General features: G+C 38.5%; 1 protein-coding gene across 1 annotated transcript; it reads left to right on the top strand.

The window, feature by feature from the left end:
• The first annotated feature begins 8,510 nt into the window (after nt 1-8,510).
• Nucleotides 8,511-20,891, top strand: LOC117435108 (interferon regulatory factor 3-like). The gene is made up of 9 exons (XM_034906845.2): nt 8,511-8,622; nt 10,574-10,733; nt 12,591-12,759; nt 13,369-13,496; nt 14,082-14,136; nt 14,865-15,002; nt 16,538-16,915; nt 18,077-18,192; nt 19,221-20,891. Exons 1-9 carry the CDS (start codon nt 8,615-8,617, stop codon nt 19,374-19,376), a joined length of 1,308 nt encoding a protein of 435 aa, XP_034762736.2. The 5' UTR covers nt 8,511-8,614; the 3' UTR covers nt 19,377-20,891.
• The last annotated feature ends 351 nt before the right edge of the window (nt 20,892-21,242 follow it).

The raw sequence follows: 21,242 nt of genomic DNA, 5'->3' as shown, positions 1-21,242 counted from the left end.
GTATTGAAGAGGGCAACAGCCCTTCTGTTTTTAGACACACTTGCATGTATTAAAAACATAACCTTCTTGAAATTGTACTTTTGGCTTTTGGTTATATACCCCAGCTTTCTGTTTGCCTTTTTGATTGCTTCCCTGCACGGTGTGGTTGCTGACAGTGATGAGGCTGTTCCACTTCTATACTCCCCCCCCCCATTTAGTATTTGAATCCTACATTTTTATGAGCGGTATATAAAACTTTACATTTGTTGACATAAAATTAGGTAATCACTTTCTATGTTGTAGGTCAATCTCATTCTACTGGTCTGGTTGCAACCAGTTGTAAAGAGTTAATGAAAAGATTATAAGTACAACACTATGATTCTGAGTGCAGCTATGCAAAGTATGCTGTTATCTGGCTGCTACCATGGAAATAATGTTTTATTACTTGAGCAAATGTCAATAAAACTGACTAAGCTACTAGATACATCACAGCAAGTGTCAATAAAACTGACTAAGCTCCTAGATACTTCACTGGCCTGCTAGCTGCTTAGCGCAGTGTGAGAGCTTTGACTTGTGTTTCTGTGCTTAGGAACTAAGAGATTGAGTTTCTGACTTTTCTGACTTCTGTTTAATATTTGTGTACTTATTAAAATACTACTACTGATTAAACGTGTCTAGCATGGTTATGTGTGTTCATAGTAAAGCCTTGATCTTGTAAGATAACTAAATTATCAATTATAGAATTGTTCTTACAGAACAAAAAAAGGTCACAATTGTACCCCAAAATGTATTAAATTAGCACAACTGGGAATATGTGCCAGTGGTCTGAATATTACTGTGGGCTATCAACCTCAGCACCAGGCTTTAACGACCATGTATGGAGGTGAAGTATAATCTCTTCAAACTAATTTGTCTGGTTTCACGAGAACGAAAACATGAAAAAACTGTTGGTTTCTCATTGTTCAAAAAGACAAATATGGGGCTTAATATCATATTGCTGCAAGACTTATAGAACGAAAGTAAAAAAAAAAAAAAAATCCTGGGTGAATTAGCATCTACTGAGGAGTTTGTTGAAGTTGAATAGACTACCAGTACTGGGCCCGCAATAACAAAAAAATATAACAACATTCTACTGGCTACAACAGTCTTTCACCATCCCTGTGGAATTCGCATTCAGGTATTTAGTGCAAAGCGCTGTCTGCTGGAATGTTGGTATTTAAAACAAAAATGATTGTATTGATGCTATGTTTCCTTCACTTTATTATTTTTTTATTTGGTGGCCAAATGAGGCAGGCTGCACTTGCCGTTCTTCAACACAACCTACCATTTCTTGTAAATACAGTTTAAGAAAGCTGCACCATATCAGTAGTCACAATAGGCTAAATTGGAACACTGCCCGAGATATTTAAATAACCGTCCGATATTTTAATATAAATTCGGTCATTTTAGTTTTGCAGGAGAAGTTCACTCCCTAAAAGAAAACTACATGTAAACCCAAACTGCCCAAATGGTAAGACCAAAATAGCGTGACAAAAAGGTGAGACTTATTTTTATTTTTGCATGTAAACCAAGCCTGGAAAAGAAGTTGCAAAGGTGTTTTAGCAAAACAATTAATACTTGGAACAAATTCAGGATTTCTTTTCCTGCAACAATGCTGGTGCTCTGATATTGTGGGAACAGAAAACCCAGTTGATTCATGATGAGTGATTATAAATTTCAAAAGGAGAGTATTCAGTATGTTTTAAAATGTAACGCTGCGATACAGACAACATGCAATGCATTTCTTGTAAACTTTGCAGGGTGTTTGTCAGCAGACTTTACAAGCTTACTAATTTTCCCCATCTGGATTAGTTATGTAGATAAGAAACAGCAGGGGCCCCAACCAGAAACAGCAGAAACACCAGTCCCTCCAGCACCCTCCTGAGTACATGACCTAAAGTATTCATTTAATACTTTAGTGATTGTCTTGCCATACACTAGGAAAGGAGTTCAGACAAATAATATTTTGTTTTTTTTAGAATCCTACAACTCACGCCACAATATATGGGGCGCTTACGTAATAATGTTCATGCTTATGCAACTCATTTCCTTTCCTTTGTCATAATTAACCAGTTTTTTTTCACCATACATTTACATGCTGTTCTATGATTTGCTTTACTTTCATTACATTTTTAACATGTTTCTATGTTTATACTTTGCACAGTAAAGGAGTACTTAAGTAATATAGGACCAGCGATACCTTTAAACAACTATAAATTCTCTGAAATATGTTAACTTGCTGTTACAGGAGTGATAAGAAAATGCTGCTGGAAATTTTAATTATCAACCCCCGTTTTTGTGTTTGATTTTACACTTGTTTTTTATTCTTCAGATATTTTAAAAACGATGCTATAGATGAGAAATTTGCTGACGGTTCCCAATATCTAATATACTGAAATGATCCAGCAGTAATCAGACCATGTACCTACAGCATAGGTATTATGTAGCAGTTGTATTTTAAATATTGGTATTTGCATCTTGAATTTACATTTTAAAAAAAACAAGTGAAGTATGTACTGTAACTTCATCATTAAATTTCCCTTTCTGCTCCACAGGTTGTGAAAAAGTAATTTCTGCTGGAAAATGGCACTAGGTGAAATGTTAATAGATCCGGCAGTAAGCATATAATACATAAAACATTAGGGAGTGTTAAACAGTAGCTAAAATCTATTTGCAAGTCATAGGCTAGTTTCATGAATATGTCTTCCACAAATACATTTGAAACTGCTGCATGTTTCAAATAGTTAATGTTAAAATATGCATCGTCACTGGCTTCTTGGAAGACTGTGTGCATCTGCAGTAAAAGAGCCACAACCCCCTTTCACAATGCTGCATAACCTGTCTGTGTATCACAGCAGAGCTCTGTTCAATAGTACCAAATCAGCGCCTTATAACATGCTCGAACACACTTCATATAGCTATACTTAGACCTATCATTTCTGTATCTGATGCTGAAAGACTAATGCATGCCTGTGTTTCATCTAGAATTGATTATTGTAATGCACTTTTCTCTGGTATCCCAAAATGTGTGGTGTCTTGATTACAGCTCATTCAGAATACTGCCTCTAGAATTCTGACTAAACCAAAATAAAGTGAACATATTACTGCTGTTTTGGCCTCTTTGCACTGGCTCCCTGTGCAGTTTAGAATTGATTTTAAAATTTTGCTTTTAACTTATAAGACCCTGAATGGATTAGCACTCAGGAATTATTGAAAGGAGTGTGTGACACATTCATCAAGAAGCCTTTGACAAAGTCCACATGAAAGACTAATCATTAAATTGAATCCCTGTTGTTTCTTACAAACATCAATGACTTAGACCACTAGATAATTATCAAGCATGTAAAATTTGCATACGACACATAGCTTAGTGTGTCGTATGCAATTCAAAATGATGTAGACCGCAATACAAAATTGGGCAGAAACATGACAAATGAGATTTATTGTCAACAAATGTACACACCAGTCACAAAAACGTAGCAATCAAATAATAAATGGGTGGTGTAGAGCAAGAGCAGGCCCTCCAAGACCAAAAGAAAGGTGCTGTAATAGACTCATCGCTGTCTGAAACCAGACAGTGTGGTGAAGCAATTAAAAAGGCACACAGAACGCTTGGGTATGTAGTCAAAAGAGTACAAATCCCAGGTTATGATATGGTTATGCAATGCACCAGAGAGGCCGCACTTGGAATACTGTGTTCAGTTCTGGTCCCCTCAGTGCCAAAAGGACATCGCCCTGGAGAGAGCCAGGCTAATCCTAGTCCTTAAAGCAATATAAAGATAGGTTGAAAGAACTGTGAAGCCTGTAAAATGGGTAAAAACATACATAACTGTAAAAGGGCAAGAAATATCAGGCAACACAAAAGGTGAAAGGAAACCCGCACTTCAAATAAGACCATCTTGTGGAAACAAGCATGCAGTTCCTCCCACTGAGTGGCAGAATACCCTGAGGCATCACAGCAGACCCATGACTAATCTAATGACAAAGTGTAGTATTATTATGACATGCCGTACCTTACAACCCTCCCATATTCCCAGCTGCCTCCCACACCCACATTAGGCCATATTTCTCTGTCACTGGCTCCATGGTTCTAATAATGGCATTGTGGCAAGATGGCTTGCGGGTGACGTCAGACCAGGAAGGAGATACACAAGACTGGGGTATGAAAGTTTTTAATAACAAATAAAAGGCTTGAACAAAACGGCATGTTGGCCATAACAGACAAAAACACACACTGAACGGGGGCTCCCGAGTGGCGCATCCAGTAAAAGCACTTGACTAGAGTGCAGGATGCACCCTATAGCCTGGACGTCGCGAGTTCAAGACCAGGCTATTCCTTTGCCGACCGAGGACGGGAGCTCCCAGGGGGCGGCGTTCAACTGGCCGAGCGTCGCCCGGGGGGAGGGAGGGTTAGGTCGGCCAGGGTGTCCTCAGCTCACCGCGCACCAGCGACCCCTGTAGCCTGGCCGGACGCCTGCGGGCTTGCCTGTAAGCTGCCCAAGAGCTGCGTTGTCCTCCAACGCTGTAGCTCTTGGGTGGCTGCATGGTGAGTCCGCAGTATGAAAAAAGCGGTCGGCTGACGGCACACACTTCGGAGGACAGCGTGTGTTTGTCTTCGCCCTCCCAAGTCAGCGCAGGGGTGGTAGCGGTGAGCTGAGCTTAATAAAATAATTGGCCATTCCAAATTGAGAGAAAATAATAAAAAATAATTGGCAACGACTAAATTTATAAAAAAACAAAACAAAAAAAAACCACACTGAACAAACACTAAATACAACAAGTATCGCGCTGGTATTAAGCCAGCACGAGTAGCAATTGTTATTATTCTTTTTAGTTTCTCTGTTACTGACGTTCTGCCTCTGTGCCGGGACTCGATTGCTTATTAATCATTCAATCGAGTCCGGGCACAGTTTGCACGTGAACTGCTTGGGCAGGGATGGCAATTAACCCTCCCCTGCCGACTGAACACCTTTGTCTAAATACACCTGTGTCTAAATTAAATAATAATAATAACACACCCCGTGCACCAATACATACATACATATAACACAAAATACACACGGGTGTACCCCGCCACAGACATTAATGAACATTAATGATTCTAAATTAGCTACTGACTGATTTGGACCTATGAATCATAAAAAGGGCATTGCCTGACTAAGATTAAAATATTACAGTGTTCAGAGGTCTAGCTTTGAATAACCTTTTTCATACTCAACACTGCTGATCTCATCATGGAATCTACCTTCATTCAAATCCAATAAAAACAAATGGTAAATCACACTGCTGCGTCGCAAAAAGATTAATTCCTTTTTAATTTAGGTTTAAACATACTTTCTTTTCCATACATTGTAGTTATATAATGTTAGAGGTACAGAATACTGCATGAACGTGATTATTTTACTCACAAGGATGACAGTGAACAATTATGTTATTTAGCCATTGTCATTCAGGAAATAACTATAGTGTTACATTAACTTTCATTGTGTAATCTCAAGTAATACAAAAGTGTTGAGGATCTAAAGACTTTCCATATACATCTATAGTTTATGCAGCATATAAGGTTCAATTGTAAATAACTATTTTCTTTTCTCAAGCTGTAACCTCAGGCAGTATCCTGTAATTTCATTGGCCAGTACGAATACATCCCTGAAACTTGCCTTATAAATAGCTACAGAGATTTAACCATAAATATTTTAACCATAAGTAACCATAAATATTTTATTTAGTTAGTACTTTGACTCAGAGTTGAAAAACACTTTCAGAGGAGATGTCTGTAAATCAAAGGTCTTTGGCAGTCTTCCCACACAAATGTACCATTTATGCCATTAAAGCATTTACACTGCAGTCATGTGTGCAAGGGATATCATTCAGTATGCTTGTCTGATTAGGGAATTCCCTTCCAAAAGTGCATGTGTGCAAGTTCCACTTGCAAAAATAAAATAAACGGTGATTTATTGGTGAAAAATAAAGACTGGTGCTGGTGCTCTCAGAATAAAAAGAAACCCAACAATTGTGGTTCTCAGTCCTTAAGTGTCCAAACCATAATAGTGGTACAGTATTTCATTAGATTTTGAAATGTCACATATTTCAATCTTTGCCAGTTTTTCGTTAAGTATATGAAAAACTACAAAGCGGTATGTAATTCAATATGTTAACGTAGCATTATTCAGCAGGTTTCATTCGACTTTATGAAGCAAAATTAGTTAATTCTATAGGGTGATGCAAAACTTTTGGCCAGAGCTGTACTGTGGATTGTAGATTGTAGACTGCAGATGAAACCGACTTTTATTATGGAGTGAGACAAGACAAGATTTACAGGCTGGTTTCAATGAGGCATAACCCTTACCCAACTAAAAATATTAGTTTACATAGTAACTTTTAATGATTAAATGTCACTGGTGCAATATTTTGATCAAATTAAAGGACAATTCAGGATATCATATTGGTTTACAAAGATTGCACTGAGCTCTCATGCATATTCATAAGCCTGTCTATGACCCTATGGATTTGCCCATAGTACAGCTAATGCATATAATTCCTCGAAACCTGACGAGCACTCATTCATTTTCTTATGTTCTTATGAAAATTTCTTATGAAGATGATATGTTTCTTAGTACTTTAATGGCAAATTAAATTAAACTCAATTACCCTTTTTCTGGCTTGATATTAAAAACCAAAACCTTAAAACAAGGAATGTTCAAAACACTTGTAAGATATGATACAGTGCTTCCTCGAGTTTGCACAATAATTCTCTAATTTGGTTATCTAGGTTTGTTGACAGTAAATTCTCTTGAACTATAATTTACTATACTTTTTTGTTCACTAACTCACTGTATTTTATTGTTTTGTATGTGTCAGACAGTGAAATAGAGGAAGCACTGTATATGGGCTTTAATTAAATCAGGCATTAAGTTTACTTGGAGTCAACAGTCTCCCTTGCTTCGTCAGAGAACAATGTTTACTCCTTCTACACCCAATTCACCCTGTAGTTATCTGTTTTATTTTCCACCAGTGCTTTTAACCTGTACATTCACTCATCACATTCCTAACAATCCTGCTGAAACTGCTGTTTGGATGGGTCATTTCTGGGTGTGGCATCTCCCTGTCTAGCACACACGGTCACCTTTTATTTTGCAGATGCGTTGTTTACACTGTTTTGTTTAGCATTTTTTTTTTGTATTTCTACACTCTGTACTGTATAGCATCCGGTGTACCACTGTTGGTATAAACCACAGCTCCTCTGAAGAAATAACACCACCTGAGTGATGATACTGCTAGTAGTATTGTAGCCTTCCTGCAACAGGATTTACTGTGTTTATTTATCTGTAAACAATTAAAACCTGTGCTGGCATTTGCAAAACTGTCTCTCACTTTATCTATGTGAATACACACAACCCTTTGTTACAACATCAAAAGCACAACATAGGTCATTGTGGTTCTAGAATGACAAATGCATGTGTTTGATAGTTGGTATGAATACACTTCCTAACAAAATTAAATTATGATCTTATTATGCACCATAAAAGTAGCAGTAGGTAGCAGGGGTACACATCGTTTTGAAATGTGTTTTGAAAGTTGAGCACCAGAGAGCCTACTGGTGCTGAATTATGAAATCCCGCCCTAATCAAGCCCTCCTCCACAACTTCTCACAGGACACAAACCTTCTCTCCTGAGTATGTGGATGAGTGTGGTGGGTCATGTGAGTAGTCCAGACCCAATGAGAATAATAAAATAAAATAAATTAATAAACATGTCTACTAGAGTCAGAATCGAATGCAGCTGGCGCTTTGTGATGTACCCTGGCTCTAGAAATTGCTGATCTTCGCTGGGGATTCCACAGGAAACGCCACATTGGGGTCAAAGTGAAGCACACCTTTAGATTTTGCCAGTGACGTTTCCATAATATTGGCAATATGAAGCTGCCGTCTCAAATGGTTTGTGAGCTTTTAGCAGTTGAAATATTGGCAGCACTGTACTGGAATGAAGTCAGTTAAAATAATGTTAAACAACTCTGTCATTATGAACAACAATGTATACTTTTTAAAGTTTACAAAATAATATTTATTTTAAGTATAAAGAGGCCGACTGGATATTACTAAAATACTGGTGGCAATACGCACTGGGTAAAAATAGTTTATTATTTTTCTCCCATTTACAAAATCAGTGAACCGGTTTTACCAATCATATAAAAAAAGCGACACCAGCAGTCAGTCTGTGTATGTGAGAGGCCGTATCAATCATACAGGACAGCGCCACACAGCTACAGTCTGCGCAGCGCTAGCCTTAAGTTTCAGTTTTCGTCTTCCACGTGTTTTCTCGGAAAGGAAGTGGGCGGGAGAATTGTCCCTCTCTATGTAAAAAACAAGTGAATGAGTATGATGACGCAATGTAACCGGGACGGGAATTACCGAATTGAGAACGAATCTTCAGATTAACGCCTACCAACGGTGACGAAACAGGATGGGGAGGGGGAGGGGTCTGATGTCACTATTTAAACCCCAATCCGTGCAGTTAACTTTCTGTGAAAAAATATTGCTCTTGCTGTGATTGGGGTTGGAAGTTTTTGCTATATCGTTGCAAAACACAGACGGAAATGCAAAGGTAAAAGTTGCTGTTTTGCTTAATAATGCAGATTTGCACAAGTGGTATTTCAATGTACACCGTACTATTTACAGCATATGTGCAGTTTGCTAACAACGTAATGCTCTATAGTGTTAAATGTACAGTATACTATTACAAGGTTATGAATCAGACTTGAAAGCTGGTGTTATTTGCTGTTCACAAATTGCATGATTACGTTAGAAAAGTATTCGTAACAGCAAAAGCAATGTAATTGAAGTTCATTTCGTAGATTTTTGACTGCAATTATTCATATATAAAATCAGATAATTGTAGAAATAGATGTTACTGCAACACATTTGATAAAAAAAAGGGTGTGTATATATGCACGTAACTGTAATTTAGCCTTTATGAAGGTGTTTTACTGTAATGGCAAATACTGTATATATGTATATTTATTTTAATTTATGATGTATATGAATCAATAGTTTCTATTTGTTGTATAATTGTAGTCATTAATGTTAAACGTATATTAATATTTGGGTCAGAAGAACTAGTATAATCTACTGGAATCAGCCTTAGTTTTTATTTATTTATTTATTTTTTTCCCAGTAGTACACATTATAAAAGACTGCTGCCAGTAAGTAGTTTAACATCAGTGAAGTACAAAGAGTAATATTGTGGGTAGTTAAGTTTAGAATACAATTGTGTCACTACTGGTAACAACGAAATCAGCTGCCGTAAAAATATTTAGCTATTACTGATAAAATGGAATGCTACTGTACAGTTCTACATAAAACCTGTCTGTCCTTTCCGGGGTCCGTATCATTTTTCTAGTAAGGGGCTGTCCCAGCCATGACAGAAGCCTCACTTTTTTATTGCATCTTGCAATGCTGTATTTACAAATCATTTAGTTTCAGTGTTGTACAGTGTTTTAGTTTTAACACGCAATACGTGGGTGTGTACTTTGAACAGATAGTAAGCAGATAACGTGCAGGGAGCCACGCTACTTACGCAATCACAAAACCTACCCAGTTGACAGTTTGTTTACATATCCCACAACATGTTTACCACCCGCAAAGCTACTACACTTGTAACTCAAGCAACGCCTAAATTTAAAGTTATATGTAGTTCGACTAGCAGTGTGTGCTACTGTGTTTTTTTTTTTTTTTGTTTGTTTTATTAACGTACACCTCAACAGTCAATTAATTTCAAACATAATGTGATTGTTGTCAAGTTCCAATCGCAACAAGTACAGGCGCAAACAATGTAAATTGTGCTTTCGAATAATCCAGTCCAACCAGACCCTTTAGGAAAGGAAATTGTGTTACTTTTTTAGTTAAGAAGGGGGCAATCGCGAGACCTTTTCGGAATCCACCGTCGGCCATCTTGGTGAGGTCCCGCTCATTACGAAAGTACGTGTATTTTCAATTAATTTAACCCATTAAGTATCATGGGTAATGGCACTAAATGGGTTAAGTTATATCTTATACACACATTTTTTTTTTCTATAGTGTATTTGTTTAATAGTGTATAGAAACCCCTTTTGTTGAGATAAGGTGGCTCCCCTAAACACCCAGCTTTACAAGCAGGTCAGCTCACTTTCTGCAGGGCCCCAGTCTACTTATTAAAAAGCAAAAAACAAAACAATCATGAGTGAATCAGTCTAGGATTGTCATGCTTCCTGCTTCATAAAAAAGCAAGTTTACTTACCAGTTTGTTTACATGAACCCGATAGATCTTCAACAGAATAATGATAATTGCTAGTGCTAATAGGAGGTAAGAAATGGATCTCAGGAACTTTGGAGTTTGCGCTCCTTTCTCACAAAAAGTAAGCAGATGTTTTTGTGCCGTTGTTTCAAATGATTAAATAACAAATAAAGAATCCTCAAACCTGAGAATTTTGTCCAAGGCTTAAATATATTTCTTAGTGACTGGGAGGCCACATATTAATTGTACATATATATATATATATTTTTTTTTTTCTCTGAAGCCCTGCTTACCAAAAGCCACAGTTCGGCAAGTGGCTGACAGATCAGATTAACAGTGGCCAGTACCCAGGGCTGGAGTGGGTGGACAAAGACCGGTTCCGCATCCCTTGGAAACACAACTCCAGGAAAGACTGCAATGATGATGACTGTATGATATTCAAGGCAATTACGTTTTTATTATGCAGTATTCAAAATTTTTACTGGAGTTGAGGCTCATAGTTGAAAACTGGTGCCCTGAGGGTTTCAAATGTGAGACAGTAGGCAACAATACCTGAAGCCACAGGAATTCAATACATCAGCCATTTAGTTAGATATCCCTCCCTTACAGGAACCCAGTAACAGCATTTAAAGCATTTCAAATCTTAAAGTAATTGTAGTTAACAAAATAATTCCCCACTATTTCTCCACCATGCACGTCCATTCATCTCAAATGCGCAGTTTTGATATCTGGTACTACAGTAGGTTAAGAAATTTATATTTACAAGCTATGCTTTTGGACTGTCTTGCACTTCCTGGGTCATTTCACCTAGATAGCAAAACTGTCTCCACCCCTTCACTGGCTTCTTCCCTGTCAACCAGTCGGATGCTTCCCTTATTGACTGATATTAAGAACATAAGAAAGTTTACAAATGAGAGGAGGCCATTCGGCCCATCTTGCTCGTTTGGTTGTTAGTAGCTTATTGATCCAAGAATCTCATCAAGCAGCTTCTTGAAGGATCCCAGGGTGTCAGCTTCAACAACATTACTGGGGAGTTGGTTCTCACAATTCTGTGTAAAAAAGTGCCTCCTATTTTCTGCACTGAATGTCCCTTTATCTAATCTCCATCTGTGACCCCTGGTCCTTGTTTTTTTTTCAGGTTGAAAAAGTCCCCTGGGTCGACATTGTCAATACCTTTTAGAATTTTGAATGCTTGAATACAATCACCATGTAGATTCAATTCTTTTAGCTTGTCTGCATAGACATGCTTTTTAAACCTGGGATAATTCTGGTCGCTCTTCTTTGCACTCTTTCTAGAGCAGCAGTATCCTTTTTGTAATGAGGTGGCCGGAACTGAACACATCAGTTCAGCCGGTAACAACATGCTGTGACCCAGAAGACAAGAGCTGAAGAGAACTGAGCCATGGAAGTGCAAACAGATTACCCAAGAAAATACATATGTGCTTATGACAGGGTAGCATTGCGGGCCCAGGTGGTATCAGCAGGCAAAGAGACTCCGAGGCAAGGAAACTGTGGTAGAAGCGTGGCTGCGCTGTTTAATAAACAAAAATAAATCAATAAGTTGAACAAAATACTACTGCTCATGGAGCAAAAATAAAAGGTCAAACAAAAACAAATCTTGCACAATAAACAAGAACAAAATAACCAGCTCAAGGGCCAAAACAAAAGTTTAAACAAAAACAAAACTGTTCAGGCTGGGTAGAGCCTTCACTGAACTTTGTCAAGCAAAAAATAAAAAAAATACTACAACCACAAACTATTCACTCACCAGCTCCCACCACCAAACAAGCGATTTTCTCTTTTTATACCATGTGGCTGGAGCCTTATTATCAATTATTCAATTAGCTCCAGCCACATTCTCACATGTATTTTGGCAGGGATAGGAAATTAACCCCATTCCTGCCAACCATCACAAAACAATATTATTGACAGGCAGGGCCCTGCCCTGCCCTGCCACAGTGCTGTTGTATGTTTCATTCAAAACGGAACATTTAAAAACCTATGAGGCTAACAGAAGTGCTATTTATGGAATTATTCTGTGGTAGACAGGCATAGGACGGAGGAGACCCTTTTTTACACAGTGGTGAGGGTATGGAATGGGTCACCAATTCACATTGTTGATGCTGAATCAATGGGATCCTTTAAAGTTCTGAGGACAGAATGGCCTGCTCTTGTTCATAAATGTAAATTTGTTTCTTATGGTAACAGCTTATTAGCGTAGGTTGTTAAAAAGCTACATAATAATGATTGGTATGTTGTCCTTATCTTTGTTCTATAGTTTTACCTTTTCTTTTTTGCAGGCTTGGGCTATAGCCAGTGAGAAATTCCATGAAAATCAAAATGACAAAGCTAAATGGAAAGCTAACTTCCGCTGTGCCTTAAACAGCCTGAAGAATTTCATGAAGACACAAGACAAATCAAAAGAGTCGGATGATCCACATAAAGTCTACCAGATTTTAGAAACGCCAAGTAAGTGGGGTTACTCAGAACCTCTATCCATTGGCTACAGGGCACGAAGGGACCCCCACCAAGAAAAAAATGTGACCTTGCTGTTAAAGATCGTAGTTTAAAAGCTGACTTTCCTACTGCTTTAAAATGGACTGGCTCAGACGGACTGTGTAAATGTGTGGGTTCTGTTTAACAGCTGATGTACCCTATAACTGTGGTCATTGTTGTCTTAATAACATCTTAAATATTATTAGTTATATTATTTGTGTAAGTAATATGATGACCTAAACATGTCATGTAAAGGATTCAGCCATATAGAGATGCAATATCTACAAAAGTTCTAAAGATTTGCAGCTAATATTGAAGTGATCTTAATGATTTCTGTTGATTATTCCCTTATACTCGATTATGAAAGCAGTTGCTGATTGCACCTCGAGTAACAGCCGTGGCTCTCGATATGTTATGAAAAGTCTAGTAATCGCTGGATCACATGATTCTATTTGTTTCCCATTGCTGGTAGTGGTCTTTAGGGTCAGTTGTGTACAAACAAGGTTTTCTCATCCATCAAACATTGGGAAACACTTCAGAATACAAACACTTCTTTATATTGTGCCTTCACTTTCTTTCCAGTTAACTTTGTGAACGCCATTAAAGAGGACGAGACTGCACAGCAATATGTCAACCCCCAGCCTTCCCCAGCTCCTATCATATACCAGAACCAGCATGTACCACAGTACCTACAGCCCGAGGATGCACAGGTATTTCACAGCTCTGTGTAGATTAGCCAGTGAATGACATGCAGTGTAGTAGGTGAAGCTGTACAAATGTATTTACATTAGCTTCAACAACTTAGACTACAGCATATTAAAACGTGTCAAGGCTTTAAAACAATCCTTAACTGTCACTAGCTTTCTAAGTTCCTTTATGATTTGGTTGGAGATTGTTTATTTTCATTAGGGAGGCAAAATCAGCCCGGCCGGTTTCTTCTCACTGTGCTACAGCGGCCTCTCCTAGAGAGGAGGCTGCTGAGGTCAGAACGGACACCTGCAGGGATGGTCCTTGTTGGTCCTGGGCTCGTAGCTCACTGACTGCTGTAGAGCTCTTGGGTGTAAAAAGGCAGTTGGCTTGGTCATGGGATTGGAGGACACCCACTGACAGTCAGTTCTGTTGTGAGGATTACTTCGGTGAGGGAACATAATTGGACATCCTAAATTTGAAAAAAGAATGGAGTTAAAATAACAGAACCCATTCATTTAGAATATACATTTTATTTATGTTAATTTTCCTGTCCAGTCGTTTAGGGGTGTCTAATAAATGTGTTTTTTGTTTTTTTTAACAAACAGCAAGAATTGTTGAACGAGCAGCTGCACACACTGATTATTGGAAATCAATACCCAGGTATAGCGTTTTTAGTTTAATACAATATTTCATGGCTTTGACAAATTATTAGTGTGATGTTTTTTGTTAACTAGTATTTTACAATTCATAATACTCTGCCCCTAGAAGGGATTATTTCTGAGCCTTTTTAACACAGTAGGCTGAAGAGGCCCAACTACCCATACAGTTAAACTAAACTGGGGGGAAAGTCACAAAGGGGGCTAAAGAGCAGTGGTTTTAAGATACCATCCCAGGGGAAAAAAACACTGGGGTGTGTTTGTTTGTTTTTTTTTTTGTTTTTTTTTTTTAATGACCTTTACTACCATGAACTGCATAATACACTTCCAGTAAGTTTGAAAAAATAAATTGTATACTTAATGTTACAAAAAAAAGCCATTTCTGGGTCCTGTGTTGTCAGTATTGCAGCGTTTGTATTTATAGCATATGCCAGGAGAAAGAGAATGTATGTTCTAAGGATCGCAGTGTATCCAGATCACGCTCCCTCCTGCAACAATGCTGGATTTCTGTTCCCACAGTATTTCTCTCATTTCAGTCAGAGCACCAGCACTCTGCAGAAGCATGTCGGTAGCAGTGCCGCTGATTAAGACCCTATAGAGTCCCTTTAAAAAAGTGGAGGAAAAATGTGCCTTGAATGAACCAGCCTATTGAATGGCACTAATGACGGTGGTAAATCAAACAGGGTAAACTAACAGCATGTGGTTTCTTCTGTATGTTTCTGTGTTCTGTAGACGACTCGCGGTGGGATCAGCTACCCACCTATGGCATGCCTGCTGAGGAATATCCCATTGAGCCTGTACCCTATGCACCAGATCAAGTCTCTCAGTATGCAATTCCAAATCATATCCCAGAGCAGCCCTACTATGCCGGTAAGCTAACTACTTTCCAGTCCTGCTGTCAAGACAGTCGCTATTCATCTGCCAAACTTTAGCAACAATCATTGCCAAACTACTGAACCCTGGAGGCGAGGCCAGCCTGGCAAGCGTCTGTCTGGCCTATCAAGCACCTGACCAGTAGGGGTCGCTCCAGACAATTATTCATATCAGCTATGGGAATGAAATGCAAATGCAGCTCTCCTCATCCAAGATCCACAAAGGGCCATGTATAGGATTTGAACCAGGAACTTGTTCATTCAAGACTTACTTTTTACTCTGTGTTGTAGTGCTTTTATTACAGTAGGTGAGCCGCTGGGAATGCATTTTTCGATTTATCTGATCCAAACAGGCCCCCTTGTTTACACACAAGTGTCTTGTATTGCTCTTAACAGGGATGCATTTAAATACTGTCACGGAATTAATATAATTGTGTACAATACTAAGGTTATGGATATCAAACATTTAGCAGTGCTTGTAAGACTTTTGGTGCATTTCTTTCTTTAACAATATGTCAGAGTGCCTATTTAGTGATTTAAAGGGCAGTTTTTAGATGTATGTCACTGTCTTTTATGAACACAGAAACACTGTTTAGAATTGAATGCACCCTAGTGTTTTCTAGTCATCCATACTATATGTGCGGATCCGCGGATAAATGAGGTGTTCAGCCCATCATAGCTCACAATTTTCCTGTAAACTAAGTCATGTGGCTAGCAGCTAGAAATATCACAAGGTATCGCTAATTTATTCCACGCATTCATATTAAATAATGGTAGCTAAATATTGCTAGTTTTCTGGGATTTCAAACAAATACAATTCTATTTTTTTTTTTTACTTTTAAAACTAAATAAACAAGCCTGCTGTGTAATTTAAACTTGTCTTACATTTCAACAAAATACATACCAGCAGAAGTGTGTGTGGTGTGTTTTGTTTTGTTTTGTTTGTTTTTTAACAATTCACTGCTGTAAGTCGTCTTTTGTTTGTGAGGCAAAATATGTTTGCTGGGCTTCACTACGTAACTGCCTCAGTAGAATTAATTTTACAGAATTCTTCTGCTGTTCATACCAAGACTTTAATCCTCACATTTGTAACGCTGCTGTCTTGGCGTCGACTCCACAGGTTAGAAAGACGCATGCGTCTTTATGTGTATGTGTGTGCCCCGCGGGGCATTAAGTCTACATTGGCAATAATGTTTCAAAAATAAAACTCGTAAGGGAGCCACAGGTAATTGAAGTCGCGGATGAACAGGGTGCATATAAATGAGGTTCTACTGTAATAAGAGAGAAAAAATATTACACACAAACACAGATTCACAATTTGCACAATCTTGTCGGAGGTGGAGGATGATATGCAAAGGAAACACAATCTTTGACAGAGACATTTGTTACACTGTTTAGCCACCAGAGGGTTGTTCAGTAATGTCAACATTTAAGTAGAATTGAAAACCAGGCAAAACAACAGTAGCCCAGAACTGAACAGAAGGGGGTGTTCTGTTACTGACAAACTTGTTTGTTTTGTTTTTTTTAATATAGAAAATGAACTGCCTGATTTGAACGATTTGGAGATTACCATCTACTACCGGAAGCAGACCGTGCTGTTCACACAGGTACGAGGCCCCAAAGTACAGCTTCACTACAACAAGGTGGACCCCAGCCTTGGCCCAGAAGGGCTTGTGTGCTTCCCCGGAACAGAGCAGCTCGTGGACCACAGGCAGATTAAGTACACCCAGAAGCTCCTCAACAGCATCCAGAGAGGCCTGCACCTGGAGGTCAAACCGAAGGGCATCTACGGGACACGACTGGATAAGTGCCACGTGTACACAGCCCACAACACGCCTGTGATCGAGGAGCCAAGCAAGCTACCCAACAACAGGGAGGTGGAGCTTCTTGGCTTCCAAAAATACTTAAAAGGTAAGGCTATTGTCCTTGTAATTTTTCTAATGAATGTAGTGACTGTAATTGTTTTATTTCCTTGATCGAAGCACTGTGGTGTTATGAACCCAGTAAACACTTAGGTTAAATTTGGAAGTAAAAATGATACCTTTTGTGATACAGTAAATCTAGAGAGATGCACATTTTACTGCCTGGCCATTTTCTTAGGACCTCCAGCTAATATCGATTTGGGAACTGTTTGCCCAGATCACAGCCTTTACACGACTTCACAAGGTGCTGGAAGGTTCCTGGAGAGATTTTAAAGAGGAAGTAGCTGGGTTAAAAAAAAATATATAGCATTACACGTCCCCACGTTTTACTACAACTGTTTTAATAACGTACCTGTAATTTTTCTTTTCGTTGTTAACATCCTGACAACTTTTTATACTTATAACTTTAAAGTCTGTTTCAAAGCTGTTTTCAAAATGTCCGTTCTAGTGCACTGATAGTGTAAGGATTATTGCTCACATTGTCAAACGGGTAACACAGCAATAACGGTCCATGTGGTACGGAACAGAAAAGCCAGAGCATTTGTTTTTTTCGCTCTTCCTGCAGTGATTTAGAGGGCAGATCTCAAACCCCAGTGCACTAGAGCGGCCCTTTTGAAAAGAGCTTTGAAACATACTTTAAAGTTTGAAACAGACTTTAAAGTTTTAAGTGTAAAAGGTTGTAAGGATGTAAACAACGAAAATAAATTACAGGTACATTTTATTTAAAGTTGTAGTTTTCGGAATCACGCTACTTACTGCCAAGTATTTCACGCTTTCATTTAAACATATAACCGACAAACCCTGGGGGTTCCTAAGAAACTAACCTGTACATTATTTCACCTCTTTGCAACTGCCCACACAGCCCCTGATGTAGTGAAAAGGGGTCTGAAGTCAGTTATCCAACTGGCATCTGTAAGGACAGGATTTGAAATTCTAATAGTATAGTTTCCAACTGAAGTTTGTATCGCTTAAGTCTCCAATTGGGATCTCCACCAGTAGAAATAGACATTGTACTTGATTTGAATCTCTACCGCAACTAAAGCATTAAAACATGACCATGTTTTAACTACATGGCGTATGTGTTGTACTATCTCTTGCAGTGTATAAAGCACGTGTGTGTTCCATGAGTTCTGTTTTTTTTTTCTTTTAGATTTATTCGATTTTAAAGAAAACAAGCGCGGCTCTCCAGATTATACAATTTACCTTTGCTTCGGGGAGAAGTTTCCTGACGGGAAATCGAAGGACACAAAATTAATCCTAGTGAAGGTACAGCATAATGAACGTCTATGTTGTCATGCATGTTTTTTGGTGTGTTTTATAAAAGAGCCTACTATGGATTGAGCTTTTAAAAGGCCACAATACTGGGTACGTTCGCAAAGAGTCTGGGACTAGTGGGGGTTTGAAACTATCTCCAAACCTGCTTTGATGCCTGTCCATCTGTCCGCATTCTGCAAATCAGTCATTTTAATATACAGTTGAAGCCCATTACTTGGGACCCCGAATCGCCTTACTAACCGCACTGCAAGCGTGACCCTGACAAATTCAAAATGGCTGACAAATGAAAAAAGGACAGTATATACCCTAGCTGAAAGATTACTGAACTGTTGGAAAATGCTGAACGCGCTGTTCAACATGCTAAAGAGTATGATATGGGAAAGTCAACAATTACTGAGACAAAAACTTGAGAAATTCTCGAGTACCACGGAATCAAGCACTGCGAAGAACTATTCGACTCTGTCAAGACAACGCCAGAGAAAACGCTTGTAGATGTGGTTCATGCAAGAAAGGGAAAGGGCTCTCTGGTTGCAGGAGCAGCACTTCAAGAGAAAGCATGGCTATTTCATAGTCCACTACATCCAGAGGACACGTTGTAAAGCTAGTGATGGATGGCTGTGCAGACACAGCATCAGGCAGCTTTGCTTAGCAGGGGAATACTAGAGGTAGAACCGTTTAGTCATAAAATGTTTCAGTGTACACTAAGGTACACAGTGTTTGAGGCTATGAGAAGAATACTTATGTTTAAATAAACCTTTTAGAGTACAATATATGTACCGGGTTTCTAACATTTGCTTACCTAATGAGTCGTAATTACCACCTTTTCATTGTTTCTTATTCTATACTATTTATTCTGTTATCTATTGCTAGATGTCACGGTCATCCCCTTTTTCATCATACTGCTAGCTCTGTTTCTGATGTACAGCCATGGTGGGGGATGGATGGACCTACTTGTTTTGTATTTACAGCTGTTGCAGGGGGTGTTGGTGTGTCACAGTAACACTCGTTTTCTTTTGCAGGTCGTTCCCCTAGTCTGCCGATTTTGGCATGAAATGGCTCAGAGAGAGGGGGCGTCCTCCTTACAGAGCGGCAACATCAGCCTGCAGTTATCCAACAACAGCCTGTATGAATTAATCAATTCCTACTTGCCTGACATGGAAATGTTTTCTGTCTAAAGTCATATTGGAAATTTAATTTTATTGCTCAGCCGACAGCCTCTCTTGTCCTATCAATAACTTGTATTAGTAAAACTGCTTGCTGCTTTGTAGTAGCAGTGGGCTAGTCTTATATAATACTGTACACTTCAATTCCATTTAATATAACCCTGACAATTGTATGGATTTCATACAATAGTTCAAGATAAAAAAAAAAAATACATGTTTTAAGTATATATATTATGAAAATATAAATGTCAAGTTTGGGCATTGGTGGTAACACTATGCAAAATTGTCTCAGCACACCACTAAATATGCACATGCATATAGAATTTTTAAATTGAACTGCAGGGCCAGTATACTTGACCCATATTCTATGATCAATAATTCTCTGAGTTTGTGAGCGCACACACACTCTCTCTTTCACGCGATTGGAGACTCGGGGGACCACAGCTCAGCCAGTAGAGCACTGGTACTGGAAGCAAAAGGCTCAGGTTCGATTCCTGATTCTGCTGCCACTATTTCCAATAGCACACGCTGATATAATCCAAGATAAAAAGGTGCACAGTAGTTTAGTGTAACAAAACTCATTAAACATGACAAGCACAGGGTAAACGTGTCTGTAACGCAATGGGCAGAGCCGGTGCGGTTGTACAGCACGAAAGTATAACGCAAACCCAGCACACTCCCAAGTACATACCCTTCTAAACAGTGGTATAGTATGAAAGAATAGTGGTCAGAACACTATAGTTTATTATTAAACCCGTACATTGAAACTTAGAACCTCTATTAGCTAATAACAAACTGGCCACACTACAGTGTCAAAGTACGATTGCCCTCACTCAGCAGTCAATAGTTAAACTAGTCTGACATCATACTGTAGATTTAATAAAAACGTTTTTCACCTTATAGTGGAAAGATCATTCCCCTTGGGTTGAAACGGTGACCTTTAGTAAGGTTACGACCTCCAGTTATTGTCTCTCTTTCGCTTTTTCAACCCTCTGGGTAGTAGTTTTTCACTATATACTATACTATACTATTTTGTCTGTTTTATTATATTAACTAGTGTTTTGACCACTACTATAATACTATTGTATTTTATATGAAAAATATATTTATATAAAAGCTATTTAGATTTGCTTAAACTAGACATACTGAAAACGGGAGCTGGACCTCCCACAGTATTTAAACAAATTGTCTTCTTGTGAAGAATTAAACGATAAGCATTATTTTGTTACATGCCCTAAAAAGGGTGCTTTTTTTTACTTGCCCTAAGAAAAGGACACATTTAATTCTCAACTTGCTGACCAGGCATAGGGTTATAAAGTTGTTTTACTGCTATGCCAACTATGGGATTAGCAACCCATGAAGCAATTATTATAAATGTTTCAATACAGTATGAGTAAGAAGATATCTCCTACTAGAATAATAATATTCTTTTTTTTTTTTACTTTGAGAGTCCTATCTGTGTTTCTTTGCTGCTTTGGTGTATAAGGCTTTTGTTGTAAGAATAAAATAAAGATGAATTGGCAGTTCTCTTGGTCTTAATTTTTTTTATTCTGTACACATTTACAAGGAGACAGTAAATGGATCTAATTGGGGTTGGGTCTATGACACTGTTTAAATATTAAACCAAAACTGAAATTTAAAATACTACAGTATATTAAATATTGCAGTTATCTTAACTGTATATCTCCACCTGCAATCCCCCTCTTTTATGTGGCATTTCTTACTGATGTATTAGTGTTGCAGGGGGGGCAGGTTAATGGTTACACTCTGGTGTACCAGCTGAACTCACAAAGATGACATGTTGGAGAGCCCTTTTGAGGCCACGGGTGCAAATGTCGGTTGTAAGTGAAGATAGCAGCGAGCACTATGTTTTAGATG

The sequence above is a fragment of the Acipenser ruthenus genome, chromosome 28, assembly GCF_902713425.1.
Source record: "Acipenser ruthenus chromosome 28, fAciRut3.2 maternal haplotype, whole genome shotgun sequence".
Classification (NCBI taxonomy): domain Eukaryota; kingdom Metazoa; phylum Chordata; class Actinopteri; order Acipenseriformes; family Acipenseridae; genus Acipenser; species Acipenser ruthenus.
This window is presented reverse-complemented; position numbering and strand designations above follow the sequence as displayed.

Excerpts from the sequence above, each read along its gene's own strand:
- LOC117435108 (XM_034906845.2), top strand. Across the intron at positions 12,760-13,368 it reads CCAGATTTTAGAAACGCCAA|TTAACTTTGTGAACGCCATT; the intron begins GTAAGTGGGGTT and ends CTTTCTTTCCAG. Across the intron at positions 13,497-14,081 it reads TACAGCCCGAGGATGCACAG|CAAGAATTGTTGAACGAGCA; the intron begins GTATTTCACAGC and ends TTTAACAAACAG.